Genomic DNA, 27495 nt, shown 5'->3' on the forward strand with positions numbered 1-27495 from the left:
CAAAGAAAAATAAGTCATGTAAAGATAGAATATACACAGAAAGTCTGGAATATATATATATATATATATATATATATAATTGTGTTTTCTTTGAATTTTTTGACTGTGAATGAGCTAAGTACAGAGAAGCATTTCATTGTACAAGCTACTAAGCTAAACCAATATACATACTTTAAAGTTATCTTGAGTTCAAAATTTGGGTCTAAGGATATATTGCTTTGAAAAAGAAGTTCTGCTTTTTTTTTTCCACAAAGGCTGAGAACCTGTGGATTCCTTCCAGACTAATGTGGTTTGATGGACCAAGACCCCATCCAAAAGGTCACTGTGAGCCCCTCAAAAGAAAATACTTTGTCAACAAAAAGCAGAAAGCAGTTTGGTGTGAAATATGCCCAAATTCCCAAATATTGTTTATAAACATTTGTTTACATTCAAAGGGGGATTATGCCTATAGAGATAAATACTTTGCATTTGTATAGATCTCGGTCAATTGAACTTTGTCACATCAAAGAGTCCCCCCAGATTGTACTGGTTTTGAAGGTATAAAGGGCTCATGGGGAGCAGCTGAGGAATGGCACTGTGAGAGGTCAGAGGAGGCCATTGGTGAAGCTGCAGCCTCAGTGAAGCCCTAAGACTGAAGGGATCACAGAGAGAAGCTGAGGCTTGGTACCAGATGGAAGGGTAGAGTCCCTGAGGAGAGCCCAGGAGAGATTATTAGAAAAGATCCAGCCCCCAGCACTTTGGAGCTGCCTGTACCATGGGACTATGGCCAAAGACAGCAGCAGCCATGGAGTGGAGCCATCCTGAGCCTATGAGACAAGCTGTGACCAAGCTTCTGGAGGAGCCCAGGAGATCACGAAGGAAACCCAGACACTGGAATCTTAGTTATTGATACTATTTGTCTTAGGTAAAGTTTCTATTGCTGTGAAGCGACACCATGAGGGAACTCTTATAGAGGAACACATTTAACTGAGGTGGAAGCTTACATTTTCAGAAGTTGTTCATTATCATCATGGCAGGGAGCATGGCAGCCTACAGACAGACATGGGGCTGGCTACATCCTTATCAGAAAGCAACAGAGAGTGGACTTTCCCATTTGGTGTGGCTTGAGCATATATGAGCCCTCAAACCTGCCTCCTTAGTGACACACTTCCTCCAACAAGACCACACCTACTCCAACAAGGCTATGCCTCCTAATAGTGCCACTCCCTATGAGATTAAGGGGGCCAATTACATTCAAACTACCACACTGTTGGAGTTGGGTTTTGCTTTGACTTGATTGTGACTGGGGCCTGGTTCCTCCCTCTTGAGAGAAGAAAGGTTGGCCCGTAAGCAGCCCTCCTCCATGGCCTCCGCACCAGCTCCTGCCTCCAGGTCCCTGCCCTGTGTTGAGCTCATGCTTTTTTTTTTTTGGTTTTTTTGAGACAGGTTTCTCTGTGGTTTTGGAGCCAGTCCTGGAACTAGCTCTTGTAGACCAGGCTGGTCTCGAACTCACAGAGATCCGCCTGCCTCTGCCTCCCGAGTGCTGGGATTAAAGGCGTGCGCCACCACCACCCGGCTGAGCTCATGCTTTGACTGCACACGCATGAGTATGCCAGCAGGTGCCACAAAGTTCTCTAAGGAGGCACACTTGCCCCCCACTGGCTTGGGTCTCTCCAGCACGCAGGCTACGGCAGGTAAGAAAGAATATTTTCAACATGAAGAACCGATTTGAGCCCCAGATGTGAGGAAGCCCATTTTTAAAACCCTTGGATGGAAACACAGATGAACAACAAACTTGACACCCCCACCCTGCCACCAAAAACAGACTGCTTGGGAGACAAGAGAACGGAGACTCTCCAACGGCCCTCTCCAGAACTGCTTAACCTCATGGGCAGCCCCAGCGTCCCCTGCCATGGCTGCCTCTCCAGACATGGTTTCTGAATCAGACACAGGGGTATGAGTGCAAAAAAGGATAAAAAGTAGAAAATTATAGACTCCAATCCATCTTTTCAAAAGAAAAGTCATCCTCCCATATGAAAGATATTTGGAGGACGAGAACTCAGAATTATCAGCCAGCATTCCTAATATCTCACCATCGTCTCTACTAGGCCTGACCATAGTTCCCCTTGTTGCTTGCATGACTAGCCCAACTGGCCTCACTGAAGGCCAGAACCTTCAGGGGACGGTCGGGAAAGAACAGGCATGGTGGTCAATGACAAGCAAGCAGGTTTCAAGAGACACCTTGTATTGGTTACAGACCCCACCCATGCTATGCTCACCACAAAGATGGACGGCTTTTCAGGACACCCACCCACCTCTAGGCCAGACATGGCTTGGGTGGGAGGAATTGGAGTACAGCAAAGCAAATGGACAGGGCAGGTCTATGTTGAAATGGGTATGAGAAATCAGCCCGCCATCTTTGTTGGAGCTGCGGACCCAAGGCTATTTCCCATGCATGCCCAAGCCAGATAAGAGTGACACATCACTCACCTTCTGAAAAAAGTCTTCCCCGCTTCTGCCTTTTCCTTCGGCGGCAGCTGTAAATAAATAAGAGAAAATGTGCACATTTAAAATACTTTCTTCATTTCAATGCATAAATATTCAAAACCCTCAAAAACCAGCGCTATGAATGCAAAGGTAAAAACAGCACCACCCTGGCCTCATCTGGGATGCAAAGTGAATGAAGCATGAGATATGAAATCTCATCAATTACATGGCATTGGATTAAGTGAAGACCTACGAGTCCCTGTCTGAGATGATAGTGGCCCTGCCCTTCCACGGTAACAAAGCTGCGAGAATGAACCCTGAGAGCAAAGCCGTAGTCTGTGATTCCCACACTTCCCAGCTGAAATGGATCCCAGGCATTGGGGCACATTCGGCATTGCCCACTTCTAAGCTTGTTAAGTTTTATGCTTGTGTGAACTGCAGTTTCCAGGAAGAAAAATGTTATGCCTATATTGGCTATTTGGCTAGAACTAATTTAATGTAGAGACTTGCAAAGTTTGGGTTATCTTTAAATCCTATTAATCCATTAATCGTCCTATGTCTGACCTAACATCCTTGTGATTATTGGGGTGATGCCTTTCGTGATGTGATCAACTTAGATTCCACCAACCCCAACCAAAGAATGTTCTCAGATAGCATCTGAGACCATAGCAAAGATTCCCCATTTTGATGTATCCCATCTACCGATATTTCCACCAAAGCACTTGAGAAGGTACCTTGGTAACAGGTGTTGGTTCTGTAACTACAAAGAACTTCATGAAATCATTCCTGGGGCAGCCTGAACCCATGTTCCCAGGCCATGTCACTCATTTTCAGCTTGAGGATAAACTTACTCTCTTTGAGGTGAGGGCTGTACTTTATGTCAATAGTAAATGCTGTATGGGGATCTCAGCTGATCTCTCCCACTACTTTAACCCCCTCTTCCATTCACTCACAGGAGGGGAAATAGAGCAATGTAAGAATAAGCAATGATGCAGAGGTCAAGGCCAACAGTAACCTTCATTTGAGATAAAGGGATTGGTATAGCGAGGACACAGTCCTATCTTTAAACTTCATGCGAGATGCCCAGAGCCCCTTCCTAGCTATGGGCAGTCAAAAGCAGGAGGCCCAAGTCCCCCACCTGTGTCCTGAAACATCCTGTGACCTGCAGACATTTTAATGGGGCTGTGGTGGTGAGTGGAGAATTTGAGAGTAGGGAAGGGACAGAGGTAACAGCACATCGTTGTCAAGTCTCAAGCTGAATCTTTCCAATGGAGACGCAAGGATGGAGTCATAGATAACAGGATAGGCAAAGTCTCAGAAGCAGAGCACTAAAGTCCACAAGATACGGTGACCCAAACACCTGCTCTGTGAAGCCTGTTTGCATGTGTTTGTGCATATAATGTGTATATGTGCACACATATGTATTTATATGTGTCCATTTAACCACACACACATGTGTAATGTGCTTATGGATATGTGCATGCACATGCATTGGTGTTTGTGTATGAGGATATGTGTATGTGTGTATATGTGGGTGTATGTACAGATGAATGCATACACGCACATGTATATATGCTTATGTGCATGTGGAAGGACATGTGTGTTCACAAGCACATGCCCACAGCACTTTTTAAAAAAATATTTATTTATTTATTATGTATACAATATTCTTTCTATGTGTATGACTGAGCCACTATATAGTTGCTGGGAATTGAACTCAGGACCTTTGGAAGAGAAGGCAATGCTCTTAACCGCTGAGCCATCTCTCCAGCCCCCCCCCCAGCACTTTTTAAAATGACATAAAAAGAAGTGGGATGGAGCTATCCCTGAAGAATGACACTTTGTCATTAAGTTTTGACAAGCACCTGCTACGAATCTGACAGGTGGAAGTAACAACTGATAAAATTTAAACATTTCTTTCTTTAACTCAAATCTCACAGCTACCTATGTGTAAGTGATTATTTTTACCAACATATTTTTTATCAAAACAACAAAACAGAATATACATGCCTGGGAGTTCTGAAGACAATTAGAGGAAACATACTGAAATACGAGCTAAGAAGAAATAAGAATATTTAGTGTGTGATGGGGTTGAAATAATAAAGATGCCTGTGTCCTACCCTCTGGGATTTGAGGTTACATGATCATCAATACATAAGCAACCTGAGACAGGAAGAGCACCCTGGGTTGTCTGAATAGGCCTATGTCACCACATCCTTGTAATAACGAAGTAGGAGGTTCAGAATGCACAACAGCATGACCATAAAGGAGATGGGAAGAAACAAATGTAGAAGCCAGAAAAGAGGAGGTGGGGGCCACCAGAGAAAGAATACATGTGACTTCCAGAATGGGAAGGCAAAGAAAGGCAGGATTCCTACAGCCTTTGTGGGGGTGATGGCTGCTAACACCTTAACTTCAGGGAGAGCCACTGCAGACTTCTAACCTCAGAACTGTAAGATGACGAATGTAAACTCTGCTGGGTCACTAGAATGGTGGCAGTTTGCCACATCAGCCACAGATACTAATCCTTGAAGTCAATACCTTTCTATTCCCTTTCTGTGCCAATCCCACACAGTCAATGCACACTCAGCAGATGCTGCCAGAGAGAAAGCCTCTGTGCTCTACGGAGTAAACAGTCTCACTTGGAGATAGGTCAGTACTAAAGCACTAAAAGTAAAACTGAATTCTAAACAACTGGTCGACCCCAGCTGGAGCGTCTGAAGGGTTTTCTCCAGCAGAATAAAATGGACTTCCAAACCTAAGGACATAAACCAAAGAGCAAATATTCTTGGTGACATTGCTGCCGAGGCTAAAAATGGTTGAAAAGGGATGTACTCACTGACACCTTCATGGAAATAAAGAAGCAAAGAAGCAAATACAGCAAATTTTGAAAGAAAATTGAGTGACATTCAAGAGTTTCTTGGGGTAGGAATATTGAGCATTTCAAATATTTTCTTAAGTCCATATGGGGGGGGGGCTTTGACTGGATGTACTTCTACACCACAAGAATCCACAAGTGTCAGCTCCCTGAAGCAAAGGCCTTCTACTATAAATGTTCCTTTCAGGACATGCCTCTATTCAGGACAAGCTCGCCATGACAGAACCTCAAAGTACATTCAAACAACAACAGGAAAATTTCTGTAATTAGAACCAAAATAGAATGAACCATGTTTTGGAACTGGGGAGGACACTAAAATTTAACCAAAAACACATATTGTTAGCACGCTTGGGGTTTGCAAAGAAATAGCAGGCTGGGGAACCACAAACAGATGTTCACTGCCCTTTTTGACTCTGAACGCTTATGTGGAACACCCCCACCCCGGTCTACAAGGCCACAGACAGACGGGTGATGTGCAGGTACTACCACACCCTGGCTATGCCAACTCTTCCCTGTATATCAACCCCTAACATAAAGCTTAATCTATAAATTCAACAAAGTAAGAGATTAACAATTAACAGGTAATAATAAAAGGAACAATTAAAAACCACACTACGACTAAATGTATTGTAGCAAGTATGATCCATCAATACCTTCTGATTGTACTCAAGCCTCTTGCAATGACACGGACTGTCACAACACCCGTGTGAGATGATAAAGCCAGGTGAATGCTGTGGGCCTTGTCACACAGCGTTAAGCTACTGCTTCAGGGTCCTCAAGTGTAAGCTCTGTGGAACTTGAGTCTACCTGACAACCGAGATGGGGGTCTCCAACTGGTGGGTTGTGCATCTGGTGTGGATATACCAGAAAAAAACAGTATTATTCATATCCCAAGAAGGGTCATGCCACTCAGACAGGCATGCAATTCAAAACTTAAATGTTATCTATTTCTAGAATATCCCATGTGGAATTTTCAGATCATAGATAGTCAGAAATAACTGAAACTACAGTAAGGGAAGGAACTGTACAAGAAAATACAGATGAACCTGGCTCTCCTAAACTTTTGATGTGTGTGTTTCCTAAGCTACTACAGTCAAGGCAAAGCACTCTGGTTGGATTCTTGGTTGCATCACTGTCTCAGATGCCACCTATACAGCTCATCTACTCCTGTCATTTCCTAAGAAGTATCTGTACTCCAGTCTCAGGTCACTGGGTCTCTTTGGGAACTTTAACTGACTCTCAGAAACACAACTGTCAAGGCTGTAGACATCAATCGAGAGAGGACATTTCCTGTCTTCTTGTCCCTCAAACATAAACCCTTCAGAGTTCCAACTGGAGAGTCCCCCTTTCAAATGCACCCTACATCTACAGTATAAAAACCCCAAATTGTTGCCAAGAAGTTACAGTTGGAGGGGAGAGTGGTGAGATCAACATGGAATATTTTTCTCGGTGTAAACTCAGACATTTGACGTGTTGATTCCATAGACCCAGGGAAGAACAGAACAGAGATTGCTACTTTCAGTTCACAAATATCTGGGTCCTGTGCCAAGGAAAAGAAACAGTCAAGTCCCAACCCTTATCTAGTTTATACTCCTAACCATGGAAGAGCCAAAGCCACCCAACCAGTGAGGCAAAACCAAAACCACAACTCAGCTCTACCAGCAGCCTTCCCAAAGACCTTTGCAAACCCCAGGACTGTCCAGATTACACTTTACATGGCTTGATTATTTCTCTTCTTGTAATAGAAGCTAAGTCTTCTGCTCTCTCCCCACAGGGGAGCAGGGCAGCTACCGCTAGCACTGAGGAGGAAAGAGAAAGACTTTGGGAGGGCCACCAGAGAGCTGGATTCCAAGGGAAAAATAAGAAACACAATACGATCACGACCCAAAGCATTTCGTTATGTTTGGACAGGAAGAATGTTGCCTATGAAATAAGCCGAGCTATGGTCTCTGCTGTGGGGCTGCTCAAATGCTGAAGTCTTATTATATGATGTGAAGAAAACGACTCTCCCTTGGGTCTGCAAACTTACACACGGAGACTTCTTTGTCCCTCTCCCCCACGATAACATGGAAAGTGCATCATAATTTAATGCTGTATTTTATTAAGTCACTCTTTTTAGGATCACTCTGGCATGATGTTCCCAGTTGGATTTTTAAAACCTTGGTTTTTTTCCTAGCCAGCAAAAGCAGCTGTCTCTCTTCTCCTCTTCCCAACACACGACACCAGGAACAAATTTCTTTGATACTACTAAAATATGGCCGGCTGAACATTCAGGTAATGAGTTTTGTGTTTTGAGCTAAACGATTCATTTTTATGTTTATTATAATTTCTCCAAGGCTCTGCCATGTTTTATTTCATATTTTTGCCCCACAAGAAATATGGGATGGCAAAGCCCATGCCAATAAAAGCGGCAGAAGTTGGGACAGGTGTACACTATTACCAGAGCTGCCCCCCAACTCCAGAACGCTCCCGGGTAATTACTGAATTAAATGGGGTGGGATCCTGTTTGAAAGTCTGCCTAGGGCTCAAGGAAACTTCTGTTTAAATATCATTTTTCTTTCCAACTGCTTTTCTTTCATAGATGCTTCATGGACCAAAATCTAAAAATGCAGGGATGAGAAAATTTTAGATTTAAAACACAAGGTCAAATATCTTTCAACATTACCTAGACAAACAAAATGTGAGACCCAATAAAAGCGTGAATTAAAAACAACGATTGTGGTTCAGCAAGATAGCTCAGTGGGTGAAAATGATAACCACCAAGCTTGAGGATCTGAGTTTGATCCCTGGGACCCACGAGATAGAAGGAGAGAAAGGACACACACAAGTTGTCCTCTATCTTTTTTTTTTTTTTTTTTTTTTGATTTTTTTCTAGACAGGGTTTCTCTGTAGCTTTTGGGTTCCTGTCCTGGAACTAGCTCTTGTAGACCAGGCTGGCCTCAAACTCACAGAGATCCGCCTGCCTCTGCCTCCCGAGTGCTGGGATTAAAGGCGTACGCCACCACCGCCTGGCTGTCTTCTAACTTCTACAAGCATACCGTGGTATGCACCACAAAAACATACACACAAAAATACAAATGTCATGATATTTTTAAATACGTGTAAAATGATGTTTGTCAAATTTATACATTCCATTTTTCCAACTTTCAAATGGACGTATGAGAAGTATGTGCAAGGTTGTGTCTGAGTATGGGCGAATGCATGCCACACCATGCATATGGAGGTCAGAGGACCACCTCAGACGCTAGTCGCCTTGCTTCAGACAGGGACTTTGTGATGTTTTGCTATTGAGTCCGCCACACTGATGGGTCTGAGAGTTTCTAGGGATTCTCTGTTTCCCATGTAAGAGCACTGAAGTTTGAGACTACCATGCCCTGGTTTACATGGGTTCCAAGGATTTGAATTCCGGTCCTCACACTACAAAACAAAGCACTTTACCTTGCTGAGCCAACTCCCAAGCCCTGTCTTTAAGCAGGTAAAGTGCTTTGCATTAATTTTTGTGTTTTTGTTTTTGCTTTGAACACAATATACTATAGCATACACGCAACTAAGTTGCCTTCTGGTTGCCAGGCAGACAAACTGTTGCTAGTCAAGAAGCTCTATTCTTGACTAAGATGTTTATAAAACACTCACCTGCAAAGTCACTTTAACTTAGGTTCTAAAGAAGTAGTGCCATACATTGTATTCTGTGTTCTAACTGCTTCCAGAAAACTTCCCTGGGAGCTGACTTGTTCTCCTCAAAGGGGAATGAGGAGAAGATAAAGCCAGGCTTCAGGGTCTAGCTGCTTCTGCAGAGACCTGTTGTCTTGCTAAATCACACCTAGCACTGTGGACTGGTGGCAAAACGCAGTAAAGCAGCCATGAAGCCTATGTTTAAAGCGTGGTCCAAAGATTAATTGTGTGTTTGATTTCAAATCTCAGCAATAAAAAAGTACCATTTGAACACTGTATAACTCACCACCACAAGCACAGAGTCTTGCCAACATCTCCCACAAAGCCTCCTACCTGATGCCCAGAGCTCACTGCAAGTAACTCAAACCCAGCTACGCTGAAGAAATTATGTAAGCTTACTAAAACAACACAAAAGAACAAGAACAACAACAAAAAAAAATATTTTTCTATTAACAGTGGCTGGGTAAAGAGTAGCCCTCTTTATATCTTTCTCTAAAATACTGGTTTATTTTTACAATTAAGTTTCTATGATCCTGGGGCAGGAAACATGTCAGATAAGCACAAGTGATACTCTTGCAAAAGATCAGAGTTCAGTTCACAGCATCCACACCAGGTGGCTCACACCTACCCTGTGACTCTAACTCTAGGGGGCTCTGACACCCTCTTCTGCACTCGCACATACATATGCACATAGCCACACACATGTACACGTAATTTAAAATAGTAAGAGTATAATCTTTTCAAAGTTTTTCTATGGTTGCAAATACAAAGAATTGGGCTGCCTTTACATAAAAGAGAAAGCACAGAGTATAGACTCAGCGTGAGTCCATCTCGCAGATCCTCTCAGCCTTCCCTTCTAGCCTGCTTCTGTTCCTTTGTGTCAGCCACTTTATGTCAGGTCCCCCATAGCCCACACCAGGCTAGGACTCAAGTAAAAGATTCCCCCTCTTGCTCCAGACTCACTTAGTCCTGGTACAGCCTGCTTGCAGGAGCCTCAACTCCACTCCCTGGGGACTCCACACTTGGTGTAGACCACTGTCCCCCTGGACACCTCAGCCTTGCTTCCTTAGCCTGCCTCCATTCCTCAGTGTGATCCTCTTAACCAAAGAATTCATTCTACCAGGGACACCGCCACCCCCAGCCACTACATTTTCCTAGAATCCAGAGTGAACAACAGCAACCAAAGAAGGAAATACCCACCCAACAAAGACAAGCTCAGATATATACACCAAGAAACACCTCAAACAGCATACTCCAGATGCACAGGTCCCAGTGCAAAAACACAAAACACAAGAAGTGCTGCTACACCTTAAATCACATACTGACCTATACAGTGATAGCTGGTGACCTTAATACCCCACTCTGTCGAGCAGTCAGGTCACCGAGACAAAAATTAAACATAAAAACGTGGGAGTTATAGAACATACATCAAGTAGACCTAGGAGACATCTACAGAACATTCCAAACAAAAGAATATACTACTTTCTTTGAAGTGGTTTTCATAGAACTTTCTCCAAAATTAATTACATACTAGGACACAAAGCAAATCTCAATAGATATAAGAAAATTTGAAATAGCACCCTGCATCCTATCTGACCACCATGGATTAAAGCTGGATATCAAAAACAACTAGAGCAGAAAGTATACAGACTTCTGGAACCTGAACAACTCACTACCAAATAAAAATGAGTCAAGATAGAAATCAAGGAAGAAATTAAAAACTTTTTAGAATTGAAAGGAAATGAAAATACAACATCTCCAAACCTGTGAGACACAAAAAACACAGTTCTAAGTGGTAAGTTCTTAGTACTAAGAACTTACATTAAAAAACTAGACAGATCTCATATTGGTAACTTAGTGACACATCTGACATTTAAAAGGTTGCAATCAATGAAATAAAAACAAACAAAAATGATACAAAGAATCAATTAAATGAAGCATTGGTTCTTTGAAAAAAATCAAGATTGACAAACCCATAACCAAATTAACTAAAAGGAGATAGAAGATGCAAACTGTACGTGGAAGAATGAAGATAGGTTCATATTTATCACCCTCCACAAAACTCAACTCCAGATGCATCAAGGACCTCAATGTAAGACCAGATACCTTAAATTTGATAGAAGAGAATGTGGAGATGAGTCTTGAACTCATTGACACAGGAGAAGATGTTCTGAAATGGACACTATTAGTACGGGCACTAAGACCAACAATTAATAAATTAAACCTCATGTGAAACTAAAAATTTTTGTATGGTAAAGGACATCATCATTCAGACAAAGCAGGAGGCTACAGAATGGGACCAGATCTTTACCAATAACACATTCTAATGACAGTTAATTCCTAAAATATATAAAGAACCAAACAATAAACTGGACATAAAGAAAACAAATAACTCAATTAAAAGTGTGGTACAGAACTCAAGAGAGTTCTCAAAAGATCAACCACAAATGGCTGAGAAACACTTAAAGAAATGTTCACCATCCTTAGTCACCAGGGAAATGCATATTAAAACTACTTTGAAATTTCATCTTACCCCAATCAGAATGGCCAAGATCAATAAAACAAATGACAGCTGATGCTGAGAAGAATGTGGGGTAAGAGGAACATTCATCCATTGCTGGTAGGAGTTCAAACTCATAGAGCCATGAGAGAAATTAGTATAGCTTCCTCAGGAAGCTAGGAATAGATCTACCTTAAGTTCTAGCTAGACCAATCTTGGGCGTATTCCCAAAGGACATCTTACTACAGAGACACTTGCTCAGCCATGTTAAGTGTTGTTTCATTCATAATATCCAGCAACTGGAAACAACCCAGATATCCACCAACTGATGCATGGATAATGAGAACATGGTACATTAACACAATGGAATATTATTTAGTTGTTAAGAAAATTTAAATTCTTAAATGTGCAAGTAAATGGATGGAGCTAGAAAAAAAAATTACCCTGAGTGAGGTGCCTAGACCCAAAAGATACACTCTATGTTTTCTCTTAAATGTGGGTGTTAGCTTTGGGGCTCTTGATATGTGTGCTGCAGTGTGAATAACTGCAGTGGCTAGGTACACAGTGAGGGACCAGGGAGAGGAGAGGATGCCTCGAGGAAGGGGTTATAAAAACATTATGTTATAGAGAGACAGCGGGATAACTAGAACAGGAGGATTAAACAGGGGGAAATGGGAAAGAAGGGTAAAGGAGGAACTATTGAGAGGGACAACTCACACTAAAGGCCATTTGCAAAACCGTATGGAAACCTACCATGGTAGATGCCTCCTAAAATATAATCTTATATGAAAGGAATCTAAATGGCGTCACCAAATAATAGGGGAGACAGTGTTCCAACTAGACATTTTATACCTCCAAGTAAAACTTGCAGTGACAGAAATGGGTTATATCTTGTTGAGTCATTGGCTAAAGGGGAACCATGGAAACCCCTAAATATAGCATGCTATTGCCATGGCTACTGGCTACTGGCTACTCTCTACAACCTGATGGTAAAGCCATAATGCGCAAGAGAACACATACTTATGTCACTGAACAGGGAGAAGTCAAGCTGGTGTCTAAGCAGAAGCTTTACAACTATTGATTCATGTTCATTGTATTGAAAATTATTCTGGTCACTATCAGAGGAGAAAGGCAGACATGAACCCAGCTACAAAACCCATGACCTACAGCAGTGGCTGGCCTGTGAGAAATACTGGTGCAACTGTGGCACAAATGTTATGGGAGTCACCAACCAGTTTTTAATCATACTTAAGACCCACTCACTCCATGAGATGGAACCGATACCTGACACTGCTAAAACAGCCAAGAACATTAGACTAGACGGGTCACTGGCCTAGGGGAAAACCCAATACTATTCTGCTAAAGGAATGAAGCAAGAAAATGACCCCTGACATCATATTGCTCTACCTGTAGAATGGTGCCTCATTCAACCCACAACAGAAAAGATTCTGACAGTGGACGGCAATTAACAGAGACTTGCAATGAGACATATACAGAGAATAAGAGACTTAGAAGCACTCAGCCCTAAATGGGATGTTTTCATCAAACCCCTCTTCTCAAGGCTCAGGGAACTGTACAGAAAAGGGAGTAGGAAGATTGTAATACTGAGAAGTGATTGGCGACTCCATGGAAACACTGTCTTCCAGTCACAACAGGACAGATACACCTATAAACTCACAGATACTGTGGCAGCAGGCTCAAGGTCTGCCCAGGAAGACACGGGCTCCTACCCCTAACCAAGAAACTATCTCCAACTGGATGCCAGTTGCAAGGGGAAAATTAAGTTTCCTCCAATGGAGTCTCACTGGGTATGTAGACCACACTTCAGGGCCAGGCACTATGGCCAAGAACAGGTGGCCAATACAAAATGAACTCGTGTGTGTGTGTGTGTGTGTGTGTGTGTGTTTAAAGAGAGACAAAAAAAAAGAACATAAAGTCAGGTGGTTAGTTATATAAAGAGAATCTGAGAAGAACTGAGGGACAGAAAATTATGACCAAAATATATTGTACAAATTTTTTAAATAAAAAAGACAAATCACGGGATGGTGGCTGCTCTTGTATAAGAACGTGCACATGTGCACACATGAGTGCAAATTAAACACACACTTGTTTTCCCTGTGTATACGCACGTTAGCAAGCAGAGCAAATAAGCACAAAACACAGTTGCTGAGAGCCAGAAGCTTTGCGTCATGACTTTGCATCTTTTAGAAAACCATTTAAACAGCGTGCACTATTAGTAGGGAATAAGTCATTTTCAAATCTGCCTTCCTACTGAAGACTGAAACAAATCATTAGCATTTCTGGTTTGTGACTTCAGCATAGAAGGCAGCCTAGAAAACACAGGGGACAGAGACTAGTTGAGGAGGCAGGGCAGATGATACTGTCTCACAGGAGAACAGTGGGTGCACAATAGCCTTGTACCTGATCTGGATCCCAGACCGGCTGGGACTTTCTAGGCTGAGACACTGACAGTTGCTCAGATCTCAGAGAGCAGGGGTCTTATGCAGCCCTGATAAAAAAAGCATGCATATGTTCCCCGACTCAAATGGATCAGGACCCCTCCGATGCCTCCCATAGTCTTTGCCATTGCTCTTAGTTTTGTTAAAATACTTGGTGGGAAATGTAATTTTTATATGTATGTGCATGCATGTGTGTTTGATATATGTTACTGAAAATAAATTTTATGATATATTCTGATCAAAATTTCCCCTCTCCCAGGTCCTCCCTTATCATCTCCACTCCCCTCACACCCAGCACCACGTCCTATCTTTCTCTTGTCAGGAAACAAACACGCCAACAAAAAGAACCAGGATAAACTTTTACAAAATAAAAAACCACAAAGAAAAACTCGAGAAACACAGAACATAAAAACAGGAAGTCAGAAAGTAAGAGGTCAATAAGACAAAAATTGCCCAAACAAAGCCATATAAGAGAAAAAGTCAACCAAAATACCACTGACTTCTTTTGTGTTGGCCATCTACTGCTAGGCATGGGGCCTACCCTTAAGCGTGAGATTCCATATGAAAAAAAAAAAACAAACGAATTTTTCCTTTGCAAGCAGATATCAATTACAGACAGCTTCTGGGTTGGAGGTAGGAGTTTGCATCCATTTCCCCCTTCTCTGCACCGAGTACCTGTCTGGCTTGACTTGGAACTTGTGCAGGCCCTGTGCTTGCTGCCAGTTTCTGTGTGGTTATTTGGGGTCTGACCTGCCGGTCGGCCAGAAAACAAACAAGCAGCCTCCCTTCAACAGGCAGTGGTACCAGAATTTATTCCTACTGTTTGTACTGGCTTTTTGGAACCCATTCTCTTTGGAGAGATACCCTTGTTCAGCCTAGATATGGTACGGAGGGCCTTGGTCCTTCCTCAAAGCAATGTACCCCTACCCTCTCTAAGGAGAGGATTGGGGGTGGAGGAAGGGAAGGTGAAGGGAACAGGAGGAGGGGAGGGACCGAGAACTGGGATTATTACGTACAATGGAAAAAAATATTTTTTTTGTTTTTTCTTAATAAAATTCTAAAAAGAAGAAAAAGGAAATAGTTAAAAGCATTAATATAAAGATAATCCCAGACTGAATCTGAAGAGAGTTGTTTTTCAGGGATCATAATTGAGTATTGTAAAAAGAAGTTAACTATAAAAACCAGTTAATAAAAATCTCTTCTCAATGCTGCCACTTCAATCCCTTTTTTTTAAAGATATATTTATTTATTATGTATACAACATTCTGCCTTCATGTATGCCCACACGCCAGAGGAGGGCGCCAGATCTCATTACAGATGGTTGTGAGCCACCATGTGGTTGCTGGGAATCAAACTCAGGACCTCTGGAAGAGCAGCCAGTGCTCTTAACCACTGAGCCATCTCTCCAGCCCCTTCAATCCCATTTTGAAGACAATAAATAAATAAATAAATAAATAAATAAATAAATAAATAAATAAATAAATAGGCAGAGAAAACAAAGAACTGCAAAAGAATTAGAAATTACGTGCATTAAAATACAGAAACAACATAGTCTAATGGTTTGGATTTTTTTCCTTCAAAAAAGGGAAAACACACAAAACAAAGAAAACTAATTTTTAAACATCAGTCCAAAGTCTACAACCAACTGAGTATTCCTATGAAGTTAGATAAAATAGTAACTATTTTTAAAAATCAGAGAGCTACACTAGAAATCCTCCAAAATTAAGTGGTATTCCCCAATCTGTAAGGCTAACAATATTTACAACCGAATAGCAGCATCTGCTTCTGAAATTTCATAATGTCTGGAAGAGAAATAGCCTTAAAAGCTTTCAGGGAGACTAAAGCGAGTCACAGGCAATTAGAATGGCATCAGGACTCTCCTTCAGGCCGTGGGAAGCTTCGTGACAATGGAGAAAAGCCCAAAACGCTAAGACGAGATGATGTTCAACCCAAAGTTATTTACTTGGCCGAAGTCTCGGCTGGGTGGAAGGAGACGATAATGTCTCTCTGGGCTTGCAAAGTGGACCAAGAAATAAAACAAAACAGACACCTTCTTCCTGAAACTTTCATGGGCAGAGTTTGTGTGCTCCTAAGTTGGGAACGAGCTGAGGAAGTAAGGGACTTTCCTTGCCACAGGAAACTTGGATGTGAATAAAGAAAGGGACATGAGGAAGGTTTCAAAGATGGAAGAGAAGTCTCCAAGTTTCAAAGGGGCTGCTGCGAAGCCAGCCCAGAAGGAAAGCGTTAAGAAAGGCGGTTGGGATTTAGCTCAGCAGTAAATACAAGTCCCTGGGTTTGGTCCCAGCACGGAAAGAAAATAAGATCACAGACTTTTAAAAAGTAAAAGTAAAAGATGAAAAGGAACAATAGGCTTCAAGAGAGACAGTTGTCGGGGTCACAGAAATATTTTTTAATGTTAACTAAGTATCTGACACACTAACCACGTGGAAAATCTTATTAAGAGGATTTAGGGAGTGTGGGGAGAATTCGTGATAGGAAAAAAGAACTCAAGATCTGCAGAAAAACAACAAGGCAATTACCAATTCCAGAAAAAACAGACTTCTGACAAAGACTATGGTATCTGTATATTCTCTGACATTTCAGGGAACAGTAATAGTACAGAGAATGCAAATACTGAACACAGATTTAACTAAACTTGATATTTGATTGTATTGAGAAGGAAAGGGAAGAAAAGACGGAAGCTAGGTCCTTTCTTCACATGAATATAATTGAAGATATTAAACATTAATGAATACGGGAAAGCAATAAATATATGTGATTGAGAAAATGCAAAAAAAGTGTAAGACCCAAACACACACACACAAATAAAACATGACTGGAACTAAGAAACAAGATACTGCAGGGCAACCATGACTGTCCTATAAGTCACTTTATACGATCTCATGCTCAAAGCATTTGTGCATTGCTTGATGATAAGTTTACTATACTAGCCTATGTCAGCTTAAAATCCAAAGAGAACTGAAAATAAAAAAGTAAATAGTCTGTCCTAATCATGTTTAGGCTCAAATATTTCCTCCCAAAAGTTGTTCCCTAAAATAGTAAAATTAGAACCTGACACCTTTGGGACATGGTTAGGTCATGAAGATGAAACTCTTATCCACAAAATAGTGGACAAAATTTAAACCAGAACCTAGAACAGTCACCTATGAACCAGAAAGTGCGACCTCAGCAGAAATCAAACCTGGAGGCACCATAACTTTGGGCATTCCGGTCGCTAGAAGTCTGAGGATACATTTCTATTGCCTACAAGCTATCTAATTTATTAAACTCTGTTATAGCTACTCAAACTAGCCAAGACATGACGACAACTACATAGTTGTTCTAAGTATAAAGTGGAATGTGTGTGCCTTCACAGATTACAAAGATAAAATCATGCTTTTGCTTCACTTCTTTGTTCTTGACCTCATATTATTGATATTTATATTGTATTTTTTTGAAGGATATGGTTGAAGTTGAGTGGTTTAAACATCACTGTCATTCAGGTCAGCTTCCATCCCAGTTGTCCAACTTTCTACCTTATTTACATTGGGTCTTCACCTCAGGACGTGGAGAGGCAGGTTTAGTGCCACGTAGAGAAGGAGTTAACCTGAAAACATCAATCATTCTACCCAGGAAGTCCATGAGAGCCCCAGAGTACGTGCATCACACTGTAGCCTGAAGAGTTGCCATTCTAGATTAAGGGGTGGCAGAAACAGTGATTTTGCTTTAACAAAGAGCTGTGTCCACCTCTTTCTAAACTTGCTCTCCTCTGTCTGTGTTCCCAAGACTGCCCCATGCTCTGTCTCATTAGAAGAGGCCACTTCTGAGAGGACCAGGCAGATGACCAGCAACACTGGAGGACATCCTTCACTCAAGAGGATCAAGTCCATGACCCACACATATATGCAATCACTGAAAACAACGGCAAGGATGGTAGTCACTCCACGTGGACCTGGCTACTGTCCCAACAGGGTCTGCTTCAACCTTCTGAGAACTGTGGTTTTGCATATAATCAAGTCACTATAAATCAAGGCAACCCCACTCAGAAGGCCTAGGAAAACATTCAAGGGATCTCATTTCCTAAGTTAAGCATTTTGTGGCTGATAAATCATGAGCCTATTTATATAAAATTATACAGGCTCCCTCCACTTAAGATGCTTAGGTTGAAGAAAAAAAGATGAAGGTATGAAGGGCTAAGCCATCAACTTACATCTCTAAAAGAATCATTTGCTTTGGTTCGGCTGGCTCTAAAGCTCACATCTGATTATAATTTAGTCCATTTAAAGTCCTTGCTGCGTTAATGCGAATTCGTTTTTCATCAGTAGGTAGAAAAATCACCTTTAAATGTGGTTTCTATCTCAAACAAAGCCTGGAGAGTAATTTTAGGGTAATGGTCTTTGGCCTTGGATAAAAGTTGTAATAGACACCGCTACCTCCATTTCCTGTCAAGAATGTGTGTGCATATCTACGACGCAAACCTGGTGGTCATATGCTAAGCCATAAATGCATTCTTATTCCCAGAACTGCTGGAGTCCCAGTCTACCTGGATTAAAATGTATCCACTAAAGTTGCATAGGGAGACTGTGCATATTTGCCTTTCTGGATGGTTCTGTGGGCTGCTTCTTGCACTGTTGACTCTGAAAAGTTGAAACTTGTTTTTCTTAAGTTCAAGGAACTCGGGTGTCAAAGGTACAGCATATCCATCTGCGGCAGGATAGTCAAGCTTTCCTGGAAGTTTGATGATGGCTTTCTTTCCTGCCAACTGGCAACAGTCTATGAAGTTCTGGGTACTCAAGTCTGAGGAACTCATTCTGAGACACATAATAAAAAAAATAAGATATAATAAATTAAAAAAAAAACTTTTCTAAGAGATTGTTTTGATTTTGGTAAGTCTGCTATAGTTTGAATCCAAGGGCGCTTGAGCTGAAATCCTGGTCCCTAGCTAACAATGTTAGCGACTAACGGCAGAGCCTTTAGAAAGTGGAGCCTGGTGAAGGAAGTCATGGCACTGTAGACACATCCTTCCGAAGCACAGCCCCGCTATCCTTTCCCTTTTTCTGGGAGGTGAAGAGGTTCACTCAACCATGCACTCCCCACCAAGATGCTCTGCTCTAGATCCAAAGCAATGGGTCCAAGCGATCGTGGGATGAAACCTCTGAATCCACGGGTCAAAACACATCTGTATCAGAGTGCTGGATAGCTGACTAATGCAATCTGTTGATTCTGGAAATACCTGAAAGTAATTCTTTGTTGTAAAGGTGTTTTTTTCTTTCATTTTCTGTGTGTATGAGTGTTTTTGCCTGCATGTGTTTTAGTGCATGTGTGTATACAATTCCTTCAAAGAGCAGAAGAAGATGACAGATTGCCTGGAACTGAAGTTATAGGCAGTTGTCCATGGCCATGTGGGTGCAGTTGTCCATGGCCATGTGGGTGCTAGGAACCAAAGCTAGGTCCTCTGGAAGAGTGGCCTTGGCTCTCAATGGCTGAGCCAACTTTCCAGCTCTAAAAATCAACTCTTGAACTCATCATTTTAGATAGTATGATTTCCCAGGGAATTTTATCTTGGGGGTTATTTTATGATGCATACAGCTCAGAAATTTAGTAATGTCATAGTCAGCAATAAGTAGAGTCCATGTAATGACATATATGTGATACACAGGCATCTTACAGAATAATTTGATCTGTAATAAGCATGGCCGACTTCTCTGTACTTTACCCAGTAATTCTACTGCTGGGCACCTGGGCCTTAAAAAACTGGAAAAATTCTCGGTATAAATATGTTTAGCTGAGAAACACATAGAAAACAAAAGCAGAGAGGAAAAAATGATACGATAATTAAAAAATTTAGATTTAGGCACTTGTTCAAACATTTAATGGAATCTAGGAAAACAATATGCTAAACAACCTGAAAAAACAAGGCATCACTTTAAGAAGCTCATAGAACTGAAATATGATTGCAATGATTGTCCTTTAAACATACTCATGCAAACTAGGGATACTCATTGAAAGGCCTAGACTGTGACTATATTATACAGATTGTCTTGAATTCTCTTACAATATAGATATACTACTTGAGAATGACTCCTGGGTACTGGGGAAATGGCTTAGCAGTTAAAGTGCTTGCTGGGAAAACTGGAAGGAAAAGCCAACTCCCAAAAGGTGTCCTCTGACCTCCACACTCACACGCATACTTACATACACAAAACAGTTTTTCTAAATTAAAAAAAGACTCAGCTGGGCCGTGGTAGCACATGCCTTTAATCCCAGCACTCGGGAGGCAGAGGCAGGTGGATCTCTGTGAGTTCAAGGCCAGCCTGGTCTACAAGAGTGAGATCCAGAACAGCCAGAGCTGCACAGTGAAACCCTGTCTCGAGAAACAAACAAACAAAAAATCTATTCCAAATAGTATATACACTTACATACAAAAGCAATAAAGTGTTTTTATATCTTACTGTGTTTTTAAGAAAATTACAGAAAAACACTGTAATTATATCTTACAGTGTTTTTTAAGAAATATAAAATGCTGTCAATCAGTCACTGCTCAGAGATCTAATTAAAGCCAGGTGCATATTTTAAACTCAGCTTTCCAAACAGTATCCCGAGACTGTCAGAATCGAAATGAATACACACTTTTCAGCTCTCTCTTTTGGCCCCAACACTTAGTTCTTGTAGGACCTCCTTCCAGGCCTGTCTCTAGCGGCCTGACTCTCCAATCCCTGATGCTGGCCCTCACCACATTAAATGCCTTCAGCTTAATTGTCCCTGCTGGGTGGCTATAAACAGATCTGCACAGCTGCGGATTTCCCAAATAAGCACCTTTGCAAGAATAATCACCAGCCAGCAAAAAAATTATTTTGAAAAATAGGGTGCTATGTTAACGCGCTGGGTTTTTACAGCAAGAGCCATGAGAGGGCCTTGGCCACACTCTACATGAACTCTGAGAACACGACTCGCACAGAATCATGGAAGATAATGGGGCGCCAGGTCTGGCCCATCTACAAGAAGGAAGCAGTAACGAACTCACGCAAGTATGCTGTAACAATTACTGCGAAATCTTTGTCAAAAGTTACAAGGATATAGCGAATCAGAAAATATACAGATGCACAGGGAGCCCCATCTTCAGTTTCTGTGGAAGATAATCAAAATCAGAGAGTACCTCTGTGGACATATCTGGTGGGTTCCATTCATAGATAACCCCTCCCATGAGGGGTGTCCCCTTCCTTCAGTCCTCTCCCGATGCAGAAATGGAGGGAACCCAGGACCTGGCCTCAGATGGCCTAGAAGAAAATGTCCCCCAACCCTGTTCAGGCAATCAGCCACTTGCCTGGGGCAGTACCCAAACCTCCTCAAGGTTGAGGTGAGGCAAGGAACAGAAAGAGAGAGTGCTCCGGGAAGAGGGGTTGCTTTGCTCTGAGTTTTAATCATCTGGAGGATTTATAGTTAAGGCAGAAAAATCAGTATTGATTCAGGAAACTCTCTAAAGATATTAACTGAAAAGAATCGGCAGATCTCTCCACCGTCACTCTTCCCTCCAACATAAAAAAAAATTACGAAAGAGACAATAAAAAAAAATCCTGATTTGAAAATTAATATTCCACCTTCCTTGGAATATGACCTGTATCTCTCCATACAACACACGCAGTAACAGTCACGTGCACGTGACAGTGTGAGCGTTAGGAATGAGATTAAAGTTCTCCTGCAGTAAACTGTTGTGTGGAAATTTTATCCACTTGGAGAAAATCTGAAGAGATTACAAAAACACTTTCACAAGTATAATGGGGTTGGTATAAAAGGTATCCATATTAGTTACACAGACAACACCTGTCTGGGCCACGTGAGACCCTGTCTCAACAGTGTGTGAGGTTACGAGGGGTCTGAGTTCAAGGCCTGCTCGGAATGCAGAGTGAATTTAGAGCCACAATCAGTAACGCAGCCGAACCCTGTCTCAAACTTTACAGCAAGATTGTGGAGAGATGCTGAAGCTCAATGGTAGAGTGCTTGCCCAGCATCCAAGAGGCCCTGGGAGTCATCCGCAGAACTGTAAACACACACACACACACACACACACACACACACACGCGCGCGCGCGCGCGCGTGCGCGCATGGTATAGAGAGAAGACAAAATTCTGTCTTATTCTGGAAAACACATTTAATACCTGTCGACAAGGTGTTACCATCTCCCTTTGAGACACACTACTGAGAACTCCTTCAGAGGCAAGCAGCACAGAAGTCAAGTTTGGAGGCCTGGACTGGAAATACAGCTAGAGTTGAGCAGAGTTCAGAGGAATGCACGGGCTTCACAGGAAAGGTGGGTGCAGGCTGGGTATCCAGCAATGGCCAGGCCCTGAGGAGATAACGGGGTGACTAGAACCGCGGCTGAGGTCTAATCCTGACACAGTCTCCTCACGGTGCCTTTCTCCACCAGTGACGTTTCTATCTCTGGCTGTGCTCTGAATGCCCATGACCCTGAAATTTTTACGCTGAAAGCCCAACTATGAAGGCAACGGTTGCTTTGGAAGGTAGATTTTGCAGGGTGGCAGTCATACAGGGACGTCACGATGAATAGAAGGGCTGTCCCTATAAAGGAGGCCTCCTCCCCACAGTCATCACATGAAGGTGACCCCCAGAGGGATCCACAAGCCAAGAAAGTAACCCTGGACACAATGGGGCCTTGACCTTGTGTCTCTCTGCCCTCCAGATGCTGTTCCTCATGCCCTGGTGACCTCCAAGCATGAAATTATTTCCGCTGCTACTTCAGAACTGTAATTTTGCTACTGTTATGAACCATAATGTAAATATCTGATACGCAGGATGTCTGATATGTGGTCCCTGTGAAAGGGTCGTTTGACCCCCAAAGGGGTCACAACCCACAGGCTGAGAACCCCTGCTCCAGATAAGGAGAATAATGCCCTATCATTTATAAGCTACTGAGTTTATTGTATTTTCTTTGAGGTCTTGATGGGAGTCTCCAATCCTTTGACACTATAATATGGCACCATAATCTACATACATGTGCACAGCTATCTGAGCTGCCTGGGACCCACACGTCACAGAATGGGCATGCTGTTAGACATTGCCCACAGTTCTATAATATATTTTTCTTTTTTTCCCTGCAAACGACTAGGAAGATGGATCTGCTGTCTAGGCTTGGCCAAGAGAAGTACCCCAGAGGGAGGAGCTCCACACAGGACTGGATGTGTCCTACCTTCACTAACCTCGACTGGGCAGCTAAGTCAAGGACAAGGAGAAAACACGCATGTGGCCTCTGCAGAACACGCTGCATGGAAGAGACACACGGCAAGAGTGTGCAACAGCCTGGGAAGGGAAGACAGTCCAGCTGAGGAATGCCTGCCCCATCTTTGAAGAAAGGGAGAAGCGAGCTAGCAGAAAAGACCTGAAAAAAAGTCATAAAGGCAAGCCTGGTTCTGGCAGAGTCTCCACAGCAAAATCAGCTTCTTAAAAACAGATTCCTCTTCGCGTCCTTGTTGAAGTGAAATACGCCCTGGGGATTTCAAAGCCTGGGCATATGACTGCTGTCGGCACTAATGCAGCATCACGGCATGTCCGTGATTCATGACAGACGCTGACTTTTCCTGACAGTTAATCTCGAAATCGTATAAAACTACAACGAGGGGTGGGAGGTAGCAAAAAAGATCCTTAAACGCTAAGGTAAGTGAAGTCACTTTTATTAGAAAAACATAGAGCAATTTCCGTCAGGCGCTGGGTTCGTAGGCATCTTCTCCAACTCTGGTCTGGTTCCCAAGTCTCTCTTTCAAGTAGAGGAAACTGCACTCCACTACGGAAGTGTCCATTTCTGTGAGGAGAGGACAAGCGCCCTTCCTTCCTCTGTGAGGAGAGGACAGGCACCCTTCCTTCCTCTATGAGCATTAAATTTCTTGCCAGTCAGGGGAACTGAAGGTCCCCAAACTCTTCAAGGAGGGGAAAAAAAACTTAAAACAAGGCTCGAGTTTTTTAATTTTATATATATGGAGGGAGCCATATACACAAGAGTACAGTGGCCAGAGGAGGCCAGAAGAGAGTATCAGATCCCCTCAGGCTGAAGTTATAGGCGATCATGGACCACTGTGGGTGCCAAGAACTGAACTCGGGTCCTCTGGAAAAGCAATAAATGCTCTTGACCACTGAGCCATCACTCCAGGCAGCCCCCAAAATACTTTCTCATAATGGTGATACCAGAGACACAGAACTCCAGTATGCAGCCCAGACAGGCCCACAGAAGTCCTTGGTACAAGCAGGAAATTTATATCCAGTCCGGTCACAGAAGGTGCTGCCCTCTATGGAAGGGATGAGCATTTAGCTTCATCCAGCAACTGCACTGGTATCAGAGTAGCAATAAAAGATGATTTCCTACTTGCTAAAAGCCAGCTGTATGGGACTCCTCTAAGCCATGAGCATCAGGCCTTCCGCTGCACACCCAATCCTCTGACCAAGTACAGCAGATTTACATAATAACACACCCATCCACAATCCCACCAGACTGCTGACGGCTCACTGTCAATCCCATAGGAATAAGTGGAACTGTGTGTAGGCTTTCTAGAAAGACTCACCGAATGCGTGAGGGTGAAGATAGGAATGAAAGCTATGAGAAACACTCTCCATTAGCAAAACTATAGAACCTTCCTTCCCCTTCACTGGTTCTTATGTGACACCCCACTAGGTCTCACCCACGGGTGTTTGCTGATTCCCTCAGAAGAAAATCCTAGGATGAGCATTAGAGTCAATGTCATTTATTTATTATAATTTGACAATAATAAAAAAAATACCAGGGATACTGGGAGAAGGAGGTAGCCTGCACTGTGATGAGTGGGTTCTGCCAGAGCCACGGCACCTATTCTGAGGGGCACCCCTCAGAGTCAGCCCTAATGTCCTCATCACAGTCCTACAAGGGGCTTGGAAGACTGTGTGCCCTGAACGCCCTTTCTTGTCTTCTTCTGCCATAAGCTTCATGGCATAAACTTTAAGCAAAAGCATAGACTACCATGAGGAAACTGTTCAAGAAAACAATCTCGGGCTGTCTCGTGATGGCTCAGCCCTTGAAAGCACAATCTGCTCCTCTAGATGAGTTTGATTCTCAACACCCATGTCTGGCGGCTCACAACTAACTGCCTATGGCTCCAGTCTGTGGATCCGACATCTCTGAACACCACAGACACCTGATCTCACTCACATGACTTACAAACACACACACACACACACAATTTAAAATGTTTAAATAAACCTAAAAAATAAAGAATAGGCAAGGTGGTGGCAGCACAGGCCTTTAATTCAAACACTCAGGGGGCAGTGGCAGGTAGATTTCTGAATTCAAGTCCAGCCTGGTCTACAGAGTACATTCCAGGATAACCAAGGCTACACAGAGAAACCCTGTCTTGAAAAACCAAATTAATTAAAAACTATATTCTTATTCAAAGAATATTTGTTCATTTTTAGTTTAATAAACTCGAGTTTATATTGGGAAATATTTCTAGAATATGTACCAACTTAACACCTCAAATACAATTTTTTTTTCACTCAAGGCTCTACTCTGGGCTCATGGGACCATTTTAACCAAGTTGCTATGAGGCACATTTTCTATATTACTTGAGGAAATTCAATTCTTCTCGTGAAGACAGGAAAAAAATCAATACGATGAAAAAAGTCAGAAGATTAAAGGTACAGGTAAGTAACAAGACATTCTAGAGAAAGCAGCAACCCTAACGGAACCAAGTGTTCAAATACCTAAGCTTATGGGGAGCATTTCTCACTCAAAGATGACAGATTTTTCTTCCATTTAAATTTTATCTCTCAAATGATATGTTATATACACACAGCAGATACATACAGTCATTGGTAGACACAGAAGCACATGTGTGTGTGCATCAGGAGAAACACACTCAGGCACGTGAAAATCCATGTTCACGTGCCTGTGTTTAGATCAGGGAGCTCACTGAAAACGAACCACTAGGGAGCTATAGACCTACTGTGTGTCCCGCGATGATCACCACCTACTATGTGTCCTGCTATGGTCACCAGTGGATCTTTAAGGACAGGCAGGGCTTTTGTCCTCCCTCAGAAACTGTCCATGAGACTAAGGCCAACTAACAAATCACAAGCTAAGGAGTGGCACACAGTGTGAGGCGTGTGTCGCAGTCTAGGTAGAAAAAGACCACACAGACTACTTAAGCTTCTCTTGCAAAGGCAAAACATTGCTGGAGAAGAAAGAAAAATACAGCAATGCCCCAATCTATCCTAAATACCTGGCTCTTCTCACACAGAAAACCACAATTGAATTACTGCCCTGGCTCACACAGCATTAAAGCATGCTTCACCTTTACAGTGCATCGTTACCGTCTTCAGAGTTAAATCTGTAAACTGAACATCAGTGAACATCTCTGACGCCTTAATTTCTCTTCACTGCTATGATTTTTTAAAAAAAAAAAAGGGGGGGGGGAGAAAGGAAAAGAAAACACCCTGACAAACAAAACTTAAAGAGAGGAAAATCTGGCTTACAATTCCAGGTTACAGTACATCACTGGAGGGAAAGTCAAGGTAGCAGGAACCTGAAGCAGCTAGTACCGACGCAGCCGCACTCAAGAGCAAGAACAATGAATTAATACGTGCCAGAGTTCAGTGGGCTCTCTCCTTTCCATTCAGCCCAGGGTCCATGAAAATGATGTCACATGCATTCAGGGTAGGTCTTCCTATTCCATCAACTCAGCTAAGAAAAATTCCTCGTGGGCATGCCTACAGGCCAACCCAATTCAGAAAATCCCTCACTGATGCTTCCCTCCCTTCCCAGGTGGCTCCACATCTTCTCAAATCAAAATCATAGAGAAGGAAAAAGTTATGAAACTGGACAATGATTGGTTTTGCTTGTTCTGAATTTTTATGGAAGGAGGCAAACAGAAACTCTGGGGTTCAGGAAACGAACAAGCTGCCTTCTCACTGACTATCCAACTCTCCTGCACTCACTCGTTGAAACTGATCCATCCCCACTTCACTGCTGTGCCACCAACATAAGAAAACACTGGAACAGGGAGGGAGGCTGTAGGTCAGTTTGGTAGGGTGCTCATCTACATACCTGAAACCCTGGGTTCCAACCCCAGCATCCGTAACCTGGTACATGGGCATATTTACACCTCTAATCCCCGCATCTGCTACATGGTGAACTCCAGGCCAGCCTAAGATACATGAGACCCTACCTCAATAAAAAAAACATTTTTGAAGCACAAAGAAAACCCTTCAGCAGACTACACAACCCACAACAATCTGCACAACGGTTTCCTGGGTTTTGCACTAAAAGTTCCATATCATTATAAATCTCAAGACCTAAAACTATCTAGAAGACACTGGACAATAAAGGAAGAAGAGGAAACAATGAGGCATACTCCCTGTGCTCATGAACTTTCCTGCCCAACAGGAGAAAAGGTAAATATTAGTTAATAACCACAAAGATAGATGGCATTAATGCCATCAAGCCATGGCCCTCATACCTGAGGATCCCGGCTCTAAAGATAATA

General features: G+C 42.5%; 1 protein-coding gene across 3 annotated transcripts in view; it reads right to left on the reverse strand.

Annotated features, from left to right (window-relative positions):
• The window catches only part of Bicc1 (BicC family RNA binding protein 1), a 221999-nt gene that overhangs the window by 143335 nt on the left and 51169 nt on the right, over positions 1-27495 (reverse strand). For all 3 annotated transcript variants that reach the window (XM_057751431.1, XM_057751430.1, XM_057751433.1), the window contains exon 2: positions 2470-2516. In XM_057751431.1, the coding sequence (XP_057607414.1) occupies positions 2470-2516 (47 nt within the window). The remainder of the gene's footprint in view (positions 1-2469; positions 2517-27495) is intronic.

This window comes from Chionomys nivalis, chromosome 19 (genome assembly GCF_950005125.1).
Source record: "Chionomys nivalis chromosome 19, mChiNiv1.1, whole genome shotgun sequence".
Lineage (NCBI taxonomy): Eukaryota > Metazoa > Chordata > Mammalia > Rodentia > Cricetidae > Chionomys > Chionomys nivalis.